The 21027-nt window shown below is 52.4% G+C and overlaps 2 protein-coding genes and 1 long non-coding RNA gene across 3 annotated transcripts in view; all 3 read right to left on the bottom strand.

Moving 5' to 3' along the window:
* Positions 1-4400, bottom strand: part of OSGIN1 (oxidative stress induced growth inhibitor 1) — a 54057-nt gene extending 49657 nt beyond the window's left edge. The window contains exon 1 of the mRNA XM_007182581.2: positions 4282-4400. The gene's annotated coding sequence lies outside the window, so the exon portion shown is untranslated. The remainder of the gene's footprint in view (positions 1-4281) is intronic.
* On the bottom strand, positions 986-17545 carry MLYCD (malonyl-CoA decarboxylase). The gene is made up of 5 exons (XM_007182632.3): positions 16962-17545; positions 8213-8325; positions 7169-7325; positions 4282-4434; positions 986-2213 (listed from the first exon to the last, which is right to left on the bottom strand). The coding sequence occupies exons 1-5, from the start codon at positions 17508-17510 to the stop codon at positions 1680-1682; spliced, it is 1506 nt and encodes a 501-aa protein (XP_007182694.3). The 5' UTR covers positions 17511-17545; the 3' UTR covers positions 986-1679.
* On the bottom strand, positions 8936-16951 carry LOC103012038 (uncharacterized). The gene is made up of 2 exons (XR_451020.2): positions 13786-16951; positions 8936-10273 (listed from the first exon to the last, which is right to left on the bottom strand). It is a non-coding gene; the product is annotated as an uncharacterized LOC103012038 (long non-coding RNA).
* Positions 17546-21027: the final 3482 nt, after the last annotated feature.

Below are 21027 nucleotides of genomic sequence, written 5' to 3' on the forward strand. Positions count from 1 at the left end.
TGGCTTAAAGCAGCAGAAACTGGCTGCTGACAATTCTGGAGGCTGGAAATCTGAGATTGGGGGGCAGCACGGTTGGGTGAGGGCCCTCTTTCAGCTGCAGAATTCTCCTAGGGAGCTTCGTGAGGTCGTGAGTTATAAGGACACTAATGCCATTCAGGAGGGGTCCACCCTCACGACCTAATCACCTCCCAGAGGCCCCACCTCCTAATGCCATCACCTCTGGGGGTTAGGATTTCAACATGCAAGTTTTGGTGGGACATAAACATTCAGAGCACGGCACCGTCCATAGCCACCCATCCATCCACCCATCATCCAGTCTTCACAGAACACCTAAATGCAACACATTATAAGAAATAAGGTTTGATAAAAATGGAAAATTACTGACGGTTGTGGAAGCTGGGTGGTATGTACCTAGGGTCATTACACTATTTTCTCCACTTCCGTGTATTTTGTTTGAAGATTCTCATATAAGAGGCTGAACAGAGATAAGGCGTGCAGTGTGGGAATCAGGGGCTGCGGTCTCAGGGGCCGCCTGCCACACGGAAGCAGTTGGTGCCTTAACTTTTTCCAAGCTCCTGGAGGGCGGCGACTTCAGGCCTGCAGAGCCCAGGGGCCTTCACCATCAGCTCAAAGCAAAACCGAGAAAGAGGGGGCTGCTTCCACCAGGATACAGAAAAGGCACAATTTCTAGCAGTGACCGCGGTCACGTTGTCTGTTACCAGGCAACAAGTGACAGAAAGAAGACGATAGGGGTGGTCCAGGGACGGGTCTGGAAGGTGAAAGGCAAGGAAGGTGGGGACCTGCTGCCTGACTCAACATCACACCCCCTCCTCGCCCACAATCAGCAGCGCCTCTGCCATCACCTCTGTCCTCAGGCCACACGCTCCAGGCCCGCTTTACAGAGCATCAAACCTGCCAACGGGCTGGCTGGGGACCAAGGGCACGGCTAACGAGGTCTCGGACCTCAGAGACGACCACTATGTGATCGTGAATAACCACGTGTTTAATGCTTCACAGGACAAACTTGTTCTTTGCTACGAAATTCATCACGAACTTGAATCGCTGTAACTGTCAAGTCTATAATACAATTTAAGCCCCAGGCGACAAGAGCTCTCGTGTCCAATAATTTAGCTTAGTGCAGTTTGTGCAAAGTCACAAACCTTTTCATACGTTCACGATCTCCAGAATTTAACTAGTGAAGTGTAGCACAGCTCTCTACCCCTTTGCAATCAGCAGAGAGAAATGGCTAAAACAATCATGGCTGAACCATGCTCTACGCTGAAAGGAATATCTGTTCTCACCTGGGCCACCTGCCCGGGTCCCGGAGCGGCTGACCCATCCACCTTGGGATGAGAGCCGGCAGAGGCTCCATGGTTTCTGAAGACCATCCCAGGGCAGGGAGCCAGGCCGAAGGCCACGATGGAATCTTCTGGAGAGAGCACAGCATCCCCATCCAGCCCACGTCCACCTGTACCCACCACTACCTCACAGCGGTAACGCATCTTCCCGCATGCAAAGCCCGGGCCCGCCCTGCCGGTGTGACCCCGCCACAGGCCAGAGAGCACAGTTCAAAACTCTGGTTCACTCTAGAAGCTCCTTTGGGTACATAATCCCATCCCCGACCCCTCCGGAAAATTATCCTTTTCCAAGCCGGGGACGTTGGCTTCAGCAAAGGTGACTTAGAGTTTGCTGTTCTTCTGAAACTGGGCCACCAGGCTGAGGACCTGCTCGGAAGCTTTGATGCTCTTGGAGCTGAGGTAGGTGGCCCTGTTGGTGGCCGTGTCCTCCAGGAAGTAGCGGTAATTGACCATGAGGCCACACGAGCCCGTGACGCCCTTGAGGCTGACGTCGGCCATCCAGTTGATACGCCACATCACGGCCCCGTTCTGCAAGTGGAAGTTGGCCACGGGGTTCAGGGCGTAGCCCCGGTGCTTCTCCCCGTACAGGTACCAGGCGCAGAGCCGCATCAGGGGGGCCTGGAGCGCCCGGACCAGCTGCTCAGACTGGACCCACTCGCTGCTGCTGAGAAAGGTCTTGAGGGTCTCATTCACGGGACCGCCCGTGATCTCGGAGATTTCTTTACACTCGGAATCTGTCAACAGTTCGTTCCTCCCGTGATCCTTTGCTTTTGACTTCAGCAGCCCCAGAAGCCACTTGGTGAACCCGGGGATAGGGGACAGACTTGCAAACGTCCCCAGGTGAGGAAACTCCTTCTGCAGGGCACGGTTGGGGTGGGGAAAGGAAGGTGGAGAAAACACACACACACAATTCAGCAGGTGAGTCACGGATTCACAAACACCTCCTTTCTCGCTTATGTATCATTAACCTCCGTGTGCTGCTGTGGGGTTTACAAAGTGATATTTGATGCGCATGAATCTTCTTCTTTCAAGGAACAGTTATTAAGGATCTGATGTGTGTCAGGTCCTGGAGGCATCCTGAGTCCCCAGGACAAGCCTTTACTGTGGGGTCTCCATCTGCACCACTATCCACGCCGGCAAGTTGGGGGACCTGCCTGAAATCGGAGGGGTGGGCTGCTACGATGTGGGGTGCCGTCTTCTGACTACAGGTCTTGTCTTTCTAGCCCACCAGGCCCCTCCCACGGACTCTGCTGCCGCCACAGAACCTGGTTTGGTGCTTGGCACACAAGTACCCAGTGACTGTTTGCTGTTTGTTGAATGAATAACTGATCGCCCAACTATAGCACAGTGGGTGCAGAGGATGGGATAGAAGGGGAGGCAACGGTTATGTCTCCACATCAGATAACACAGTTCAATCATTCTTGTTCAAATTACAGAGAGATCTCAATGATCACTTCAAAGAACCCAGTATTTTCCAGTTAAAAATGTAATATATGCTCACTACAGAAAAATTTTTTTTTAATTTAGGACGGAAGAAAAGAAACCACCATACTCTCCAGGTTTGACAGAGTGTAACTCCTGGTCCTTCTCTAGGCAATTTTTGCAAGGGCGAGACAGTTATTTTACATCCTGCTTTGTAGATTTATATCATGAGCGCTTTCTCATTGTCACTCAAAATTCAGAACCGTAACTTGTATCGACAGAATAATATTAAAAGATAAGACGATCCCATGCCTTTCCTAACCCTGTTCTTTTCACTGGGCATTTAAGGTGCCTCTTTCATAAACCTCCACGAACACCTCTGTGTAGGAAGGGCTGCCCTTCCCTCCAGATTTCTCGGGTGACTTTCCGGCTCCCAGCCCAGTCGTGGAAGAGGTCAGCGGCAGGATGGCTCCTGGGCTGCCTGATTCCGAAACAGACTCTGCTGTATCACCCAGACCCCGGATTCTGCTCCTCCTTTAACTGCCTTTCTGACCCTCATACCAGCCCTGCTACCCACCCGCCCTCGCCCCATTCATTAGCACCTTCAGCAAAGAAGCAGGAAATAAGAAGAAACTCAGGGTAATCAGATGTGCTTCTTATCGCCTCTGGGGAAAAAGTGGCAGGGAGTGATTCTAACGAAGCTGATACCCAACTGAATCCCAAGTTCTCAGACTTAAAACTATGAATTTAACACGAAGCACGCAAATATTTAAATTCCATCCTATCTGTCATTCTCTGAGGAAGAGCTTCTGCAGCAGCTGTCTGTGCTGAAACCACCAGAAGCAGAGAGCGCTGCTCTCAGAGCCCATTAGTCATGACCTAATTATTTTACCTAAAAATTGGATTCTACACATTAGAGTTCACTCCAGCCCCTCATGAGATAGCTTTAAAAAGCCCAAACCCAGAGTGGACCTGAACATTTCTGTGTGTTTCCCAGGGCAACCAAGAAAAGGCAATTATAAAAAAAACCAAGTGCCAGTGCATTTACCCTCCAGCTGCCTGGTCGAACCTCGACGCTCCCTCCCGGGCCGCGAGTGGGCGAGGGTGGGTAGGGAGGTTGGCACGGCCAGGACTGGACAGTGGGAGCGAGGGGGTCCCTGCTGGCGACTGTGCCGGGACAGCGCGTGCCCATCAGGAGCCGCCCCGCCAGCCAGGGGGCGGGGTCCCCTGCAGAAGCCGCTGCCGCCCCCAGGACGCATCTGGATGTGTGGCCCGTGAGAAGCTAGCTTTGAGGGCCTTTCCCTCAGCACTGCTTCCACCCCCTGACGAGTCTCGGGGCTCCTAGCAAGTGCCAAGGGGCACCTGGCACTTTTCCACCCCTTCTGCTCGCTCCGGCCCAAAGCTTCACCCTGTCCCCAGAGATGAGGGCAGAACTGCTCGGCCACCCCAAGGCGGGGACACGGACAGCGGTGCGGCAGGATCAGGGTCGAGCCTCGCTCACCTGCAGCTCCTTCACCACCCGCTTGATGAGGAAGGTGCCCAGCTCCACGCCCTGCAGCCCCTGCTGGGTCAGGCTCAGCGAGTATAAGATGGCGGTGGTGATCTTGTCCCGCTCCTCTGTCTCCGACGTGGGACCCTCCTTCACTATGATGGTCTGGAAAACACAAAGGACACGGATGGGAAGCCGCGGATGCACCCACCCTGCCCTCACCGCTCCTGGGGGTCCCTCGACCAAGGACCAGCCTCTAGAGGCAAGCACCCCGTTCTGAGACCTCTCTGGAGGCGGCGGTAGTCTCACAACTTCCCTGGCTGTTTGCTCAATGTTGTATCATTTCTATCACTTTGAAATTCTCCCACAAGCTTCGCTGAATCACAACTGATGTCCCCCAGGTCTCTCTCAGGGGAGGTCTCTCTCTCTGTGCAATCTGCTGCCCTTCGACACCCACAGACAGCACGCCAGCCCTCTGCCAAGGCCAAGAGCCCCACTCCCTGCGGCTCCTGTGCGCAGGCTGCCCGCTGCGTCCTGCAGGCCTCCCTCCGCCCCTCTGAACCCTAGTTGTTTACATTTCCCAGTAAGGCGGACGCAGTCCTACGTAAGTTTTCTTTCAGGAGATGTACCTTTTTATGCTTTTCCTATGTACCTTTTTGGTTTTCTGCCACGTCCTTATATTTCCACAGTGAAACCACACGCCCGCACAGACACGTACGAGAAGCGATCTAAGAATCATGACTCGTACTGGGAAGTCCCTTAGCCAAGTCCGACTTGATCGGCTCTGAGATGTGAGTGCGAGGCGTTCTAAGCTTTAATACTCTGAGGGCCACTGGACAATAGTGGTGGAGACCTTGCAGTTGGCTTGGACACAGGCCCGCCAGCCTGCTTCTGAAGGACACGCTTACGCTGCTCTAAACTCCTACCAGCTACCCTGGATGCCTGAAGTAGGGGAGTCTGGCCCAGAGTCCAGGCTGAGGTCTGGAGCCCACAGACTTTCTTAAATTGCCAACGGGGTGCGTGGGTCTGCGCGTAGCCCCCTGGGGAAAACATCCTCAGCTCTCATCCCCTTCAGACGCTTGGAGGGTCTTTTCTGTGACTCCTGGGAAGCCATGAACCGTCACCATAAGGAAAGTGGGGCGGATGGTGACACAGAGGCCGTGACATCCGGGGCCCCACCAGCCTCTCCTGCACCCGCAGCTGATGGAGGAGCTCTCCTCCCATCATTCCTCGTCCTCATCTTGTTAAATCGCCTCCTTTGTTTTTCAAGAAGTCTGTAGGTTATCTTGTGGTTCTGGACTCAAAAGTCTCCAGCAAATCTTTTTTTTCAAGTTTAAAAAAAAAAAAAAAAAACCCCAAACAAACGAACCTTTCTTTGATTATATGAACGAGATACGCACAATGTCAAAGAGGCAAGAAATAAACGCATGAAGAAGAAATCACAAATCACTCCAGAACTCAACACCCAGTCCTACTGTTAACGTTTTGGGGAGCGCCTTTCCAGGTCGGTCTCACTGTCCCCAGGCAGGCACACACATAAATACGCGTGCATACAAAACCACGGAGACACGCAGTCTCTCATGTGTCTGTCCGGATGCGCGAGTCTCCTCACACGGAAGGCACCTGCCCTCAGGGCTGGGACCCCGGTCCCCCACCGTCCCCACTTCTTCCATCATCCTGGGCAGATCTCTGCAGTCCCCTCCTAGCCTCAGAGTCCTCATGTCTAAAAATAAGCCTGAGTCACAAGGCGCTGTGGGCAGTCACACAGCAGGGCGCTCCGCGGGCAGACGAGGCAGAGCAAACGCTCAGTCGACGTAATTCATGCTACACAGAAGGTCACACCAGATAGGCCAGGCTGGAACCTGAACCTTCAGTCAATAGTAAGTCAAGGTTGATGTTCCACGTCAAAAACACACAGCTAAATCCACACTTAAGCCCACACGTGGGAGCGCGGGGTCTGTGAGGACAGGCCAGACGCACACGCCATCGTTCCCTAGACCATCCCCTCCTGGTGGACACTTTGGTTACCACTCCCACCTCCAGACCATGCTGCAGTGAGTAACCGCCCAAACTCTCAGGCCTGAGCCTCTCCTGGGATAAATTCCCGAGGGTGGAATTTTCAGGTCAAAAGGAACACACGTTTTATATTTTAATAGTTATTACCAAACTGCCCCCAGGGAGGCCGTGATAACCTCTAGTGCGTGACAGTGCAGGCGCCTCCAAACAAGCATCGTGCGGGAACGTCTCCCTGCTGACGAGCCCTCCGCCCTCCGATGCCAGGAGACGCTGCCCAGCGCCCACCTGAGATCTGCCATCGCCTCTCAGCCTCCTAACAGGCCACTCCGACCCCGAAGCTGCAGTGACCCAGGTGTGCCCACTTCCCCTCACCGGACCTGCTCTGCAGCCCCAGCCCCTGCCCCCCGTGGGCCTGCGGACTGAGTGTTTCAGACACTCACCAACGCCTCGAGGAGAAGCCCAGCTTGCTCCAGGGGGGGACCACCACACCGGGCAGAGCGCTGGGCCCATGTCAGGCACGCAGCACAGCCGACTTTCCAATTTCTCAATCAGCTGTCTTTTGAAACTACCCACAGGCACTTAGAGGCTGAAGCGTTGATCCCGGGGCCCCTGCACCTGTACCCCCTCCTCCATAACAGCCTGGACCACGTCTCAACCCAAGGTCCACACATCCTGGCAAAAGCTTGCCCCGTCCCATCACTGCCCACACACTGCCCGTTCTCCACTCTGTGGCTGCAGATTTGGAGACTGTATTTAGCTAATGCAAAGATCCACAAAGGCCAAAAAGCAATTTATTCTCAAAAAGGGGAGATAACTAAGTTAACAGAAAACTTAAGGCACCCTGGGCTGTCTGCCCCGTCCTGAATCGACCGCGCACAGGTACCTGGATGCTGCTGGAGATCTCACTGGTCAGGGCCACGTGCAAAATGATCAGGGGCTCCCCCGGGGTCGAGCAGTGAGAGAAGAAGTAACACCTTCTGTAGGGCCCCACGCGCCGTTTCATGTCCGCCCAGTTTTTAACGGGATGCACAGCCTCAGACCTGACGAGAACGTTATGAAGGGGCAAGACAAAAGTACAATTCACACGTTAAACAGCCGCGGGGCTGATTCCTACCCGTATTATTCACTCAAGTCAAAGCAATCCTTTAAATACAGCTTCAGCGGACTCTGCGGGAAATTAAAAGATCACTTTAGCGTGAAACAGCGCTGACTGAGAGGAGGCACGACTGGTGACCGTTTTACACACAAAACTGTGCTCTCATCCCCGCTCTTAAGACTCATTTGCCAGGCCCTGGGGGAGCAGTCATGTGGCAGATTTCAACACAGAGACTTGACCAGATGCCTGTCACCGGACATCCTACGTCTCTTGCTTCCTCTGAATCTCCGCAGCGTGAAGTCCGTGCTGCCTGAGGACACGCCTCGCCTGGCTGCTTCCATTTGCCCAGTGACCTCGGCCACCGCTGTTTTGTTTCAACGTGCGACGTGGCAGCATGCCACTGTCGGCCAGCCTGCATTTCACTGTGTCCGGGGGAAGGTGGGAATCACGCACTATACTGTGAATTTGGACATTTTATCCAAGGGAGACATTTTAACAGCTGGTTGAGACAGACGTTTTTTGAGTTACTAATGCCAGTGCTTGGTCCAGTGAACCCGGGCAGCTCTGAGCATGGGGTCGTTGGGGAGACGTGGGCCTGAGGGCTTTAAATATGAGGACGTGACCGAGACCCCAAGTGCGGGTTCACTGGCAGAAGGACCAGCTTCCACCTGTGCCCTTTCCTCCTCCATGGTCTCGGCATCACCTGCTAGGACAGCCACCTTTGTGGATCCTGTGTTTGGGTTTTATCAGGCTTGGAACAAAATGTACACGGGAATGGAGACTGGCTTTCAGCTGAAACGCAAGAAAAGTGGAAACGTCATAAATACTTACTCACTGATTTTCTGCAGCACTTCGCACGGTGAATGCCAGGTGACCCGCTCCAGGTTCAGGAACCCGGAAGAAAACCATTCCGAGAACATGCTTTTCAGCACCCCGTTCATTTCCTGAAATGGAGAAGGGGGAGCGCTGGCCTTCCGAGGGAAAGACGTCCAGCCCATCCCCGCATCACTGCCGGCACCGGCACCGGGAATTCGACTCCGAAACCTGATACAAACGAGGAGCGGGCAGGATGGGCCTGTCCTGAGGCAGCCCGACCGGGCTCCGCTCTCGGCCACGGCAGACCGAGCTCAGCTCCACTTCTTCCTTCCCTCCTTCCACCCGTAAGACACCTGGGCTCCATGTGAACTAAGTTGCCCAAATCAAATAACGTGCGCCGATGCATTCGCCGCCATGAACACAGCCACACACGTGATGTTAAGCTGATGCTGAACGGCGTCTCGTGCAGGAAACTCCAACACCCTCTCGGGAACATTCTCTGGTTCACCAAAAACATCCTTTCTTGTTTCCCAAGAGAAACGAGCACTGGGTCCCACGCCCCACATTTCGACAGCTCTAAGGTGTGTGTTTTCCTATTTTAACATCTTGGTGGTCACGACGCCTTGCTCAAATGGCGGGTCACGGTTTAATCGGCAGCATTTTTTCCTCCCTGAGTGGGCCGTAGAATAATAGTGTGTCGGGCAATCCATGCATTTAGAATTGATGACATTATTCTAATTTCACTTACTTATATTTATTTTACTTCCAAAAATGATTTGAGTCAACTTTACCATCAGAGATACATTCGCACTGAAACTTTTCAAGCAAGAACAGAACAAGAGGTGAGTAAGGAGAGGAGAGGATGCAGGGGCAAAACCATCCCAGTTTAGTCTGTGGTGACTTATGACCATGTAACAGTGGTAAGCTTCGTGACAGCCAGAGCGGAGAGGATGTCCAGAGCAAGAGACAAGGCTGTTGTTCCTCAATGGCTGCGTCCCTTTTTCCCAAATCAACAGAAGCTTCACTTTTTAGCTGGGCACATGACTGTTCAGAATAAAGTTTGCACTGCTGCTAGGGGTAGTCATGTGACTGAGTTCTGGCTTCTCAGATGTAAGCAGAGGTATCCTGCAGCAGCTTCTGGGAACCTTGAAAGATGGCAGGAGCAGCAAAGGGCTGCTCTTTTTCTTTGTCTTTCCCACCGCAGGGAAGAGATGTCGTTCCATCTTTTTCTTTGTCCTTCCCACTGCAGGGTGGAACGTGATGTGATGGCTAGAGCTGGAGCAGCTATTTTGGACCATGAGGTAACTTTGGGGATGAGTCTTTCAGGGAAGAGCAACAAACAGAAGTCTGGGTCAACTGAGGGCAATGCAGAGCAGGATCAGCCCTGGGCTGCCTACCTCCAGACTTCTTCATGAAAGACAAACTTCTCTTATTCAAACCACTGTTGTTTTGAGTCTCTGTTATTTATAGATGAACTGCATACTAACAGATACACTGCATATTATTATTGAATAACAGCAAACATCTCAGTATGTCTGGTACAGAACTGACCTTATGAATCCCTGTATAAGAATCACAAAGACCATGATGGATAACACCTGTAAAACTGTACACAAGCTATAAAACTGTTATAGGGCCATTTCACATTTTAATCCCTGGTAAAAGGTCAAAGTACTCAGAACCTTGTCACTTGAGGGTAAGCTGCAGGCATGGGGGTGGTGGCTCAGAAAGGGTTTCAGAATGAAGCGATGCCCATCTTTCAACACTGAAGGCCTAGGGCACGAAAGAGGCCCCATGGGGGCGAGGAGAGGGGGTAAGTCTAGGACCAACGGGGGAAGGCACAGTCAGACTCCGTGCAAAGAAGAGCTTCTGAGTAGCGAGGGCAGCCCACAGAGGTCCTCCTGGGAGACAGCGGTCCTCCCCACGGGAAGAGATGAGCACAGAGTGGGCAAGAACGCGGCAGAGATGGTTTAGAAAGGATTTCCACGTCGACAGGCGGCTGGACCAGATGACCTCTGTAACTCCTCGTAACTCTCTATATCCCATGGTCTAGTCTCCTTCACTGGCCTCTCAGCTCTGTAAGGGCAGAGGTCATTTCTGATTTAGTCCCCTGGTTCTCAAAGCCATCAGTGGGGTCTTCCGTGTGGAAGATGATTTAACAGATTGATGACAAATGAAAAAGAGAAGACAAACTGGAAAATAGTGAGCAGGAAGTAGCAGGAAGGGAGGAGAAGGGATGACTCACCAGGCAACACAGAACGGCTCCTTACAAAACTGTATTTCCTGCACTGACTACAGGGGTTCTCAGCCTTCCTGGGGTCCCCACACACTCTTGCATATGTGCTAAAAACTGGGGACACTCTCCCCAGAAAAATGCAAACACATTAATAAAACTCTGCACACAGTTTCCTGGGGTTCATGGACCCCTTTGAAACTCAGTTCCCAACCAGGTTCCCCAGGTTGGGAACCTCTGCACTGAAAGGTTAGGAACTGACCAGCCGAGTTCCACTTGGAATGTAGGATGTACATGGAACTCTATAGCATCTCCGTGACACGCACAATAGGAACAAGTTGGAAAAATCTACCTTCGGCCTTCATACAGTATTAATTATGAAAGGAATGGTCTGGCTGACGGAAGTGCCTCTTCTACATGTCCCTTCGTTCTATTCTGGGCTACTGACAGCTATGAAGTGGGACACTGGACACGAGATCCGGGAATCTAGGTTAAAGGTTACACACCTCCACCGCCCAGGGCTAACAGGACTGCAGCTGTTCAGGCTGGAATTAGGTGCCGAGGGCAGCAAGGCTACCGGATCTCAGACAGCAGGAGGGAGAGGAATCGTGTATGCGTCATGCTCAGTGATTCAGAAATCATTTATCAGCGACCCAGGACTCGAAAATACAACTGTTGGGACAACGTTCCCATCTACAAATGAGTTCACCTCTTAGTGTGGCTAAGCGCAGAATTTAGTAGAACCACGAGGACCACCAGGTTAACTTCAAAACAGGACAAGACACCAGAGGAGGTTTACAACCAACTGTGGTGTGGCTGGGCGCTGCAGTGGTGGCGTGGGGACCCTGCCTGACACGAGTTTGGTCCCTTCTCCAATGTTCCGCCCGGGCTTCCGTTAAGGTTCCCACAGCTCTCACCGTCATTTCTACGTTCAAATCGCCCATCGTTTCCTAAATGCCAGCTCCCTTCTGCTGCCCACAAATATCTGACGATGCCCAGACCCTCTCCCAGAATGGGAGTCCCCTTGGCTTCACTGGGTACTGTATCTGTAAGAGACTGAACTCTTCAACCCCAAAGGGCTTTTGGAAATAACTCTGCAGAAAAACAAGAAGCCTGTAAACTGCACACACAAGAAGCACGCGCCTGCCCACACACCGTGTACCCCGCTCAGGAGCTGGACACACAACCGCAAGTTCACAGGGCGTCTCGCTGAGGAGAGCAACTGATGGCTGGATTGGATTCACACCTCAGAGCCCAAAGCCCTCACTTCCCCGCCTCGGGAAAGAACACGCAAACCCGGACTTACGGCCACACGTCCAGGCATCATAATAAGCCTCTCAACTCACTTGGAACTTCAACAGAGGAGAAGAGCATTTTTAACAAAAAGAACATTTGATCTTGTAAGCAAAGGGACCGTTTCTTTTCCTGGTGTGATTAAGCTGCTTTGTGGATTTGGTATTACCCACCCCTGCCCAACACTGGATGACTGATTTATTGTTCTATTTCCTAAGATTAAAACTCGGGGTGGGGGGCAGGGGTCCTGCGATCAGAGAATTCAAGGACATTGACAAGTCCCTTTTCTACAAATTCCTTAATCATGAAAACAACTAAAATCCCTTTCTTGGGATAAATCCATTAAGACCAATTCACTTAATATAATCCAAGAAGTGCTACAAAGCGGCATCAGAGGGACGGACCATCGCAGTAGAGACCTGGGATGAATCAAGAAGTCCCAGGCTGGCCTCTAAGACACTTAGGCTTCTAACGACCTTTTAATTGACGGGCAGCGACGTCCATCCTCTCCGCAGTGGATCTGCTATCTTGAAAACCACAGCAGACATTTGACGTTTGCCGGGTTGTAAAAACTTTCTACACAGCACTTGCATCTTCCCAGCAAACAGAGTTGATACCGACTCTGAACTTCCTATCAGGAAGGATTAAGAGTAAGAAAAGAAACCTCACCCGATTTAAAATATCCGAGAAAAGAGATCTACCCCTGCCTGGCCTTCTGCCTCGGGCTTCATGCTGGGCTCCACTCAAATAGAAGTGTCAGGCTTCGGGATTCTTCCATATTTCCAATAATCACAGCCCTCGGTCAGAGACCAAGATGTTGACAAACTGCCCTCATTCATAACTGTGTTTTTAGCCAAGCTCCACAGTATTTTCAGAAGAGAAGCAGGCTGCCCTTGGGCAGACTGACCACTGCCGCCTCAGCGGCAGAGCTGGTTGGCCCAGGACAGTTAAGGGACGTGGCTACGATCACCTAAAATCACGCTTCTAACCAGCATAACTGGGGCCTTCCTTCCCCACCTGGTGCGTCTTCTGCTGTACCCACTGTTCCGTATAAGATGCCCAATCAGCATCCTTCTGGGCCTCACACACGCCAGTTATTCTAAGGACGCCTTTGTGCTCACGAGATTCAGCAAACAAGAAGCTGCGAGGGGAAGCAGTGGACTGAGTCCACTCCAGGGCAATGCCCAGGCCTGAGCCCACAGCAGCTCTCGTTTACCTGACATTAGCTGGCAGCTCCAAGGTCAGCAAGGGCCAGGGGAGAAGCACACCCGTGTGATGGGGTGCCGTGTGCACAGCAAGGGGTGCTCAGGTCTGCTACTCCCCGCCTCCCGGGCATCCCGCGGCATCCTAGGCCCCTGGGGATCTGCGGCTCCTGCGCTGAAGCTTCTAGGGCCAAACTGCTGGTGGTTTCCAACACTGGATTCCTAAAAGCGAAAAGCTCTAGCTTTTTAACCACCTCTTTAACTTGGCTGCAAAATCCAGAATGAAACAGAAACGGGGGCTTCCCTGGTGGTGCAGTGGTTGAGAATCTGCCTGCCAATGCAGGGGACACGGGTTCGAGCCCTGGTCTGGGAAGATCCCACATGCTGCGGAGCAACTAGGCCCGTGAGCCACAATTACTGAGCCTGCGCGTCTGGAGCCTGTGCTCCGCAACAAGAGAGGCCGCGATAGTGAGAGGCCCGCGCACCGCGATGAAGAGTGGCCCCCACTTGCCGCAACAAGAGAAAGCCCTCGCACAGAAATGAAGACCCAACACAGCCATAAATAAATAAATAAATAAAAATTAAAAAAAAAAAAAAAACAGAAACGGAATCAAGATGGACCACACACATTAAGTGATTCTGGTGATTAATTACAATATCAGATCCCAGTGACAATTTCTATGGGTTAAAAAAAAAAATCAACACTGAATGTTTTGAATGACAGGGATAAAAAAACATTCACGTAGCCACAGAGAGCAAAGGGGAAGGGGAGCAACAGATTTAGCTACTAACAGTTAGAGGCACTCGGGCTAAGGGCGGGATTTCCAGGTAGAGAAACGCAAGAGGTGTGATGGACCCACCTGAAAAGGCTTCTGCACCCGGCGCGTCCAGACCACGCGCAGAGGCCAAGGTCAGGCTAGGGTCACTCACCCTCTGCTTGAGAAATATCTTGAATCCACGTGACTTTCTGCCTTTCGGTTGGTGATGTTTTTCCCTTATGTGTGTGGACGGCCTTGGTCAAAAAGCAAGGGAACCCTGAACGTCTGAGGACACGGTGTTGCTGGCAGCTCTGGATCTCCCTGGGCCCAGCTCCCCTCCCACAAGCCAAGTCTCAAGGTCACGGCTTTGAGCTTTGATGATGTCTTCTCAACCTCATGATAACCAAGAGTTTTCTCTTGTATGTGGGGAAGAGTAAGGAAACGAGTCCAGTTATGTCTCACAGAATCGGATGCGACATCAGGAATCCCCCAGGACAAGGGCGGTCCCAACGTCTGGGAGGATGTCTCCCTCTCTCTCGGCCGCACGGAAACCTTCCCTGGCCTCCAGGTTCCGTTCCAGGCTCAGACCTCTGAATGGAGCCGTCTGACCTCAGGACGAATGGGAGTGGTTAGCTGCCGACTTCGCTGGATGGCAGGGCACCCGGGAGTCTATCTCATGCTTCATTCATCATTTTGCTACGCAAGACGAAGGTCCCAGTTTTCAAGGAGCTGATCATCCAGTTGCGGGGGAAAAATACATTTCAAACAACAGATTCTGTGGTTAATGTATCAAATCCAACCGAGTGGTACAGACAATTACGTATCTATGAAGCTCAGAACTGGGTGAGGCCGCCCCGAGCTGGAGCGGCTGGAAAAGCCTAGCAAACGAGCTGCGAGTGGAGGTGGCTCTTTTTCTAACAGGAATCACGCAGGGGTGCGGGTTCAGGAACTTTCCATCCAGGAGCCAGCTTGGCTGGAGAGCAGGGTCCGTGGAGGGGAGCGAGTAATGCTGGGGGAGTGGGAACGTGCAGGATGGCTGGTGGGCAGCAAAAATGCCAAAGGAAAGACACCGAATGCCATCCTCCTGGCCACGGGAGGTTTGATGATTTTTCGACAGAAGAGCAGAGACTGACCTGATGCTTCAGAAGAAGGTGGGTGCTGAGGTTGCTGATAAGATGGAAGCTTACACAAAGTCTTGGAAAGATAAACACAGTCACAACTAGAGAATATTAAACTCCTGACTCAGTGAAACTAAATAAAACAAAGCCATTCATCAACTGGGTTGTCTTACCTTCCCTTCAGTTTTATAGAAAAAGGCAAATCTAAAAGAATAAGCCCATTTTCGATCTAGTTAGGTTGTCAACTAAGAGAGTTGGTGTGCCAGGATGAAGTACACACCGCGGAGTCGTGGAGACGGGGCTTGGGTGGAGGCGCTCTTACCAGCTCTGTGCTCTGCGCGCCGCACTGGGCCTCGACAAGCTTTAATCACCTCATCTGTCAAAACAGTCACCACTTCTTGCTGAGAATGAAATGAGCAAGTGCATGAAAGGCACTCACACATACGGTGCCCGCCCCTAACTCTTCCCATACTAGAAGGGAAGCCTCTGGACCAAGTGACCTTGGAGCCTGAGCACACCTGGTACCATACAGACAGCCAATGAATGGTTGAATGGATGAGCGGAGAGTTTCATTTTGGGACAGGTCACCTACCCAAAAGACATCCTACCTTGGATTAGGTAGACAGACATCCTAGCTAATTCTCAAGCCTCCTATGAAATGAGAATTAAGTTTCAGAAGGCTTTCAGGAGCACTGGTCTCTGCTTCAAGGAGGAAAAAAAAAAAGGTCTGCTTGGATTGCAGACTAAACCCAAGCCTCTCTTGGGAGGAACCAGATGGGTATGCACACAGTGTGTGGAACACAAGGTCTCAGCCATTCAGATGGGGATTTAGTTGGGAACATGGTCAATTCAACACACTGGGATTCCAGGACTCATTTGGTGCCAGAGCAATAAACAACTGAGGTTCTCAGCCTGTGACTCTTATAGCTGAAGGCTCACTGGCCCTAGGTAATACTTAGCACTGTAGATTAGCCAGCTATTATGAGCTATCAAGTCATAGCTACTATTATGATCCTGAGATTAACCCTATCCTAACTACACACAATTTTATGCGTCTAGGGCTACGTAGCCAAGAAAGATAAGAAGGTTTCTGACAAACACCATAACTCACATAACATGATGAGGATATAAAGTGTAGAGCAAAGAACCTGGGAAATTTGGATTTGGGTGGATGATCAGAGACATACTTATTTGCTTTGAGGGCCTGGTCAAGTCATGTGACCTCACGTGACTTGATTCCTTTACTGTAAAAGGAGACATGCTTATCACCTCCCCAAGAGTGAGGCAATGAACGCAAAAACCATTATGCCAGTGTTAAGAGTTCTTAAACGAATCAGGACATAATCGTTCAACTGTTCAATTCTTTTTAAAGCCAACTGCACCTACTAAAGTTCTGAATGCCAGAACATTTACAGCATTTTTGGTTTACTAAAAGAGCAAGTTAGTGGTCCCACCATATTTAACATCAATAGTAATAAAAGGACTATATTCAACTATCAGCCACCTTTCAAGTCATCATTATTTAAATCTTAAACTATTCGCATCTAACCTGAGCTCACTGTGCTAAACGCCTGATTTCCTCAAGAAGTCAACTTAGAACCCTATTTTAGGGCTGAACTCAGGCAGGTGAAAATGCCCTGGTCAAAGTCAGGAGGCAGAGAAAAAATAGAAGGCATCCAGGCCCCTAGACGGTGGCAACCTGGAGTTCTCGCCACCTTTGTACGTTTCACAGGACTTTTTAGGACAAGGGCTTACACAGTGGGCACTGCGACTAACTTTTACTGACCCCATCCAGGACTTCCGAAAGGTACCGGATGCTCGGTCCGGTCCGCATCCAAGTGTGTCACACGGACGACACCTCTCAGGTAAAAGAATAAAGAAGAGACTGTATGGCGCACGCTCAGCAGGAACGAGGCGTGACAGTCACCTTCAAAGTCAGCGAGGGCCGAGTTTCTATAAGACTGGAGCGAGGTGAGCCTAGAGGGAGGCGAGGACTGGGAAAGCGTGGGAAGGAAGGGGACAGCGTTCGGGGGCTCTGACTCGGGCGAAGTGTGCGCGGCGCCAGGCAGGGGAAGGTGGAGCGCTTGGGGCTTGAGGGGCGGGTGAGGACGCCATGGGGAGGGCCGCCAAGGGTCGGGGGCGGCCCGGGCGGGGCCTTACCCGGACGTGCGGCCCCTCCATCAGCTTGAGGGCCTGCGCCTCGAGCAGGTCGGCCCGCAGCTGCACCAGGAAGCGCACGCCGCCGTCCAGCTTGCTGATGTGGTGGAAGAGGCTGCGGTAGCGCGGCACCAGCGCGTAGCGCAGCCGGTCCTCTGCCTGCAGGAGCACGGCCGCCTCCCGCGGCTGCTGGAGCAGCTGGAGCACCGCGGCGCTCTGCTCGGCCACCTGGCCGTGGTCCACGCCGAAGCCCTGCGCCAGGCGGCCCAGCAGCTCGGCGCGCTCGGCCGCCTCAGCCAGGCCGCCGTAGAAGCTCACGAAGTCCGCGCACTGGTTCTCCGCCGGCGCCGGCGTCTTCTCGCGCAGCCCGTAGGCCGGCATCGCGGGCACCGCACGGTGCAGCAGCTCGTCCATGGCCCGCTCCAGGGCGCCGGCCGCCGCCGCCCGCCCGCTCGACAGCCGGCGTCCGGGCGGCCGCGGCGGCCGCAGGGGTAGCCGCGGCCAGAGGCGGAGGAGGCGCCCAGCCGACAGACTCGGCCTGAGGACTCGCATGGCGCAAGGATACAGATGCCTGGGGAACGCCGCCGCCGCCGCCGCCGCCGCGCTTCCGGCTTCCGGCACGCGCCCGTCCGGTTGCCCGAGCCCGGGGGACGGGCGGGGCGGCGACCAATCGGAGGGCGGAGCGACGGGGGCGGGGCGGAGTGCGGCCCGAGGCCAAGTGTGGCCAAAGGTAACCCGGGCAGCGACCAATCGGAGGGCCGAGCGGCGGCGCGGGTGGCGACTTCAGGGGCGGCCTCTGCCCTGTCATCTGGCCACCCGAAGTCACCGCCTCAGTCCCTCTCCTCCAGGGCCGAGCTCTCCAGCTCCAAGGAACGTCACGGTCACCTAGGGAACCTGTTACGCACGCAGATTCCTGGCCCTACTCCGGAGATTATGATCCAGTGTGTCTGGGGAGGAGCGGAGCAATCTGCGTGCCTACGAAGTATTCGTGGTGGTAATTCTCTGGCAAGGTAGCCTTTGTCTTGACCCCTGCCTAGGCGCTCCTCTCACTTACCCAGATGACCCCCAGAGCTGCAGCCCTCCTCTCTCCTGAGCTCCAGAGCCAGGCTTCCAGCTGCCTGCTGGAGAACTTTCTTAACGATATGGCAAACCGGGCTCTCCCAAGCATCTTTTTCCCCAACCTGTCCCTCCTTCCTTGGTCCTCATTCATTCATTCATTCGTTTTCATTCAACAGAGTGTTTATTAACCGCCTGGTATGTGCCAGGTCCTATACGGTGCACGGGGATAAAATAACCAGATAGACCTGAACCTGCTGCAGGGAGTTTACAGTTTAACGAGGGAGGCAGATGATACCATAACTACAAATTGTGTTAAGTGCTATAAGGGAAATAAATAGGGTGGAGTGATATAGCTGGGTCAGAGCGGACGTCCCACTGTGGACAGGGTCATCAGGGAAGGCCTCTCTGAGGAGGTGACATTTCAACTGAGACCAGAAGAGGGGGGGAGGTGGGGAGGTGGGGAGGTGGGGAGAAGCTCACCTATCCATTCTCCCAAGGTCAAAAGCACCGTTTTTTATAACCTCTTCCCTGCCTTTCATCCCAACATCTAAATTTTATCGATTCTGCTTTTAAAAGACTCCTGCATTCATCTCTTCTCTCTGGCTCTCTGCTCCTGCAGCCCGTGTCACTTCTTACGAGGGCCACTTGCAGTAGCCTCTCTGCTTCCAGGCTTGATTGCTCCAATCCATTCTCTGCATCAGCCGCTGGGTGAACTTTCTAAACTATCCATCTAACTACGTTATTCACTTGCTCAACAACGAAATGCTTTGAGCCTCACAGGCAGAGCCTGGCAAGGACGGCCCCTGCTCCCCTCTCTGGCCCCGTGTTCTGTCTCTTCCCACCTCACGTCCCTTACTCTGTGGCCTGGTGGCTCCCAGATGTTTAGATTTTGGGATCAGTTTTTAAACACTGGGAAGACGGACGCAGGACAGGGAGTGGGGAGGTGGCTGGGATCACATCCGTCTACAGCCTTGACACACACCCCCGCTTCAGACAGTCCCTCCTTCCGGGAGTGAGATTTCTGCCACAGTTAGTGAGAGACTGGGGGGAGTTCGCAGGGCTTGACGCCAAATTCAGTGGAGTCCAGAGGAAAAGCCATCCAGGGTCCCACTGTGCTCTTGGAGAAAGAGAAGCCTCATCTAGGTACAAAGGATGAAGGAGAGCATCAAAGAACCCATTGAGAACACACGGTGGGCAGTATGCCCGGGGCAAGCGGGCTCCGGGGCAGGGCCTTTCTTGTGTGTGTGGGGAGCTACAGGGCACCCAACGATCGGTGGGTAGAGGACGGTGAACGCTTCCCTTCCTTAGTCACACAGTAGTAACTGATGTCCCACTGAAGTCCCTCTGCTGTCCCCTGTGCCTGTAAGAAGGATGTGTGCAGGCCCTGGCTGAGCCCCTCATGTGCCTCTCTGTACACCAATAGGACCACCAGTCATTCAGCACTTCCTAAGTGCCATCCTCTGTTCTTAGCACTTAAATGCAGTATCTCATTTAAGCTTCCCAGTAACCCTATGGGGCCAGCTATTATTCCCATTTTATAGAGGTGGGAACAGAGGCACAGAGAGATACAGGGACTTGCCCAAGGGCTCCCACTAGTAAATGCAGCAGTGCTCCCTGGGTCTCCCCCGGCCTGGAGTGCGGAAGGACTGTCTGGACCCAGGCTGCTCTCTCTCCAAAGTCTGTGCTCCTTCCACCCCAGGATCCTGCCTCTGCTAAAATGAGGATTCCTGCATTATTTAGAATTGAGTTTGTTTTCATGCTGAAATGTTGAGGAAAAGACAGGAGAGACAGGAATCTAGTAAATACCAACTCCCTCCCACATGGCCGAGGGTTGACTGCTTTCAGTCCTCACATCAACACTCTCAGGTAGTTGTCCCCCAACTACAGATGAGGCCGAGGCTTGATGGGGTCACGTGACAAACCAAGGTCATCCTGTTAGTGAGATGCAAAGTCCAGGTTTGACCATTGTCTATCGGCGCCGAAGCTTTTGCTTTTCCCACTCTCGTGAGTTAAGTTTCTGGAAAGGTTTTCCTTCCTCAGAGGCCATATGGGAATCATCCATCTGTTCCCAAGTTCCATCCCAGTGATGATGGGAACCAACAGGGAGTGATAACTATTATTTTATAATGGGGGAAAAAATTCAGAGGGGGGGACAGCCCTAAGAGATATTAAAATTTATGAAGCTCCAGTAATTAAAACTGAATGAATAGACAAACATTTATGAAAATAACAGAAGAGCCCAGAGGTGCTTGGGTATTGGGTGTAGTGCCCCACATCATGGTCGCTTCACACATCACTGGGGGGAAAAGAGCAAAGCTGTGTCCTCACACTGTACAAAAGAAATTCCAGATGGCTTAAGGGTTTAAAATTTCACAAAATGAAACAAAAGTATTAGAAGAAAAAAATCCCAGAGTGCAACAAACCTTTTGAAGCATGACACAAACCCAGAATGCATAAATGAGAAGATAGATAAATTCCAGTCTATAAATTTTTTAAGTTCTTTATACTTAACAACAAAAGCAAAAGACAAACACTACCTTGGAGAAATATTTGCAAGCTATTATCACATACAAATGGCTAATCTCCCTAATATATAAAGAACTACAAAGCACCATGGGAAAGGACTGTCAACCCAGCAGAAAAATGGAGAAAAGATCTCACCAGAGAGTTCTTAGAAGAGGAAATAGAAATGGCTGTAAAAAAATCTGTAAGGTGGGCTTCCCCGGTGGCGCAGTGGTTAAGAATATGCCTGCCAATGCAGGGGACACGGGTTTGATCCCTGGTCCAGGAAGATGCCACATGCCGCGGAGCAACTAAGCCCGTGCGCCACAACTACTGAGCCTACGCTCTAGAGCGCGCGAGCCACAACTACTGAAGCCCGTGCGCCTAGAGCCTGTGCTCCGCAACAAGAGAAGCCACCGCAATGAGAAGCCCGCGCACTGCAACGAAGCGTAGCCCCCCGCTCGCCGCAACTAGAGAAAGCCCGCGCGCAGCAACGAAGACACGACGC

Source organism: Balaenoptera acutorostrata, chromosome 19, assembly GCF_949987535.1.
Source record: "Balaenoptera acutorostrata chromosome 19, mBalAcu1.1, whole genome shotgun sequence".
NCBI classification, from domain to species: domain Eukaryota; kingdom Metazoa; phylum Chordata; class Mammalia; order Artiodactyla; family Balaenopteridae; genus Balaenoptera; species Balaenoptera acutorostrata.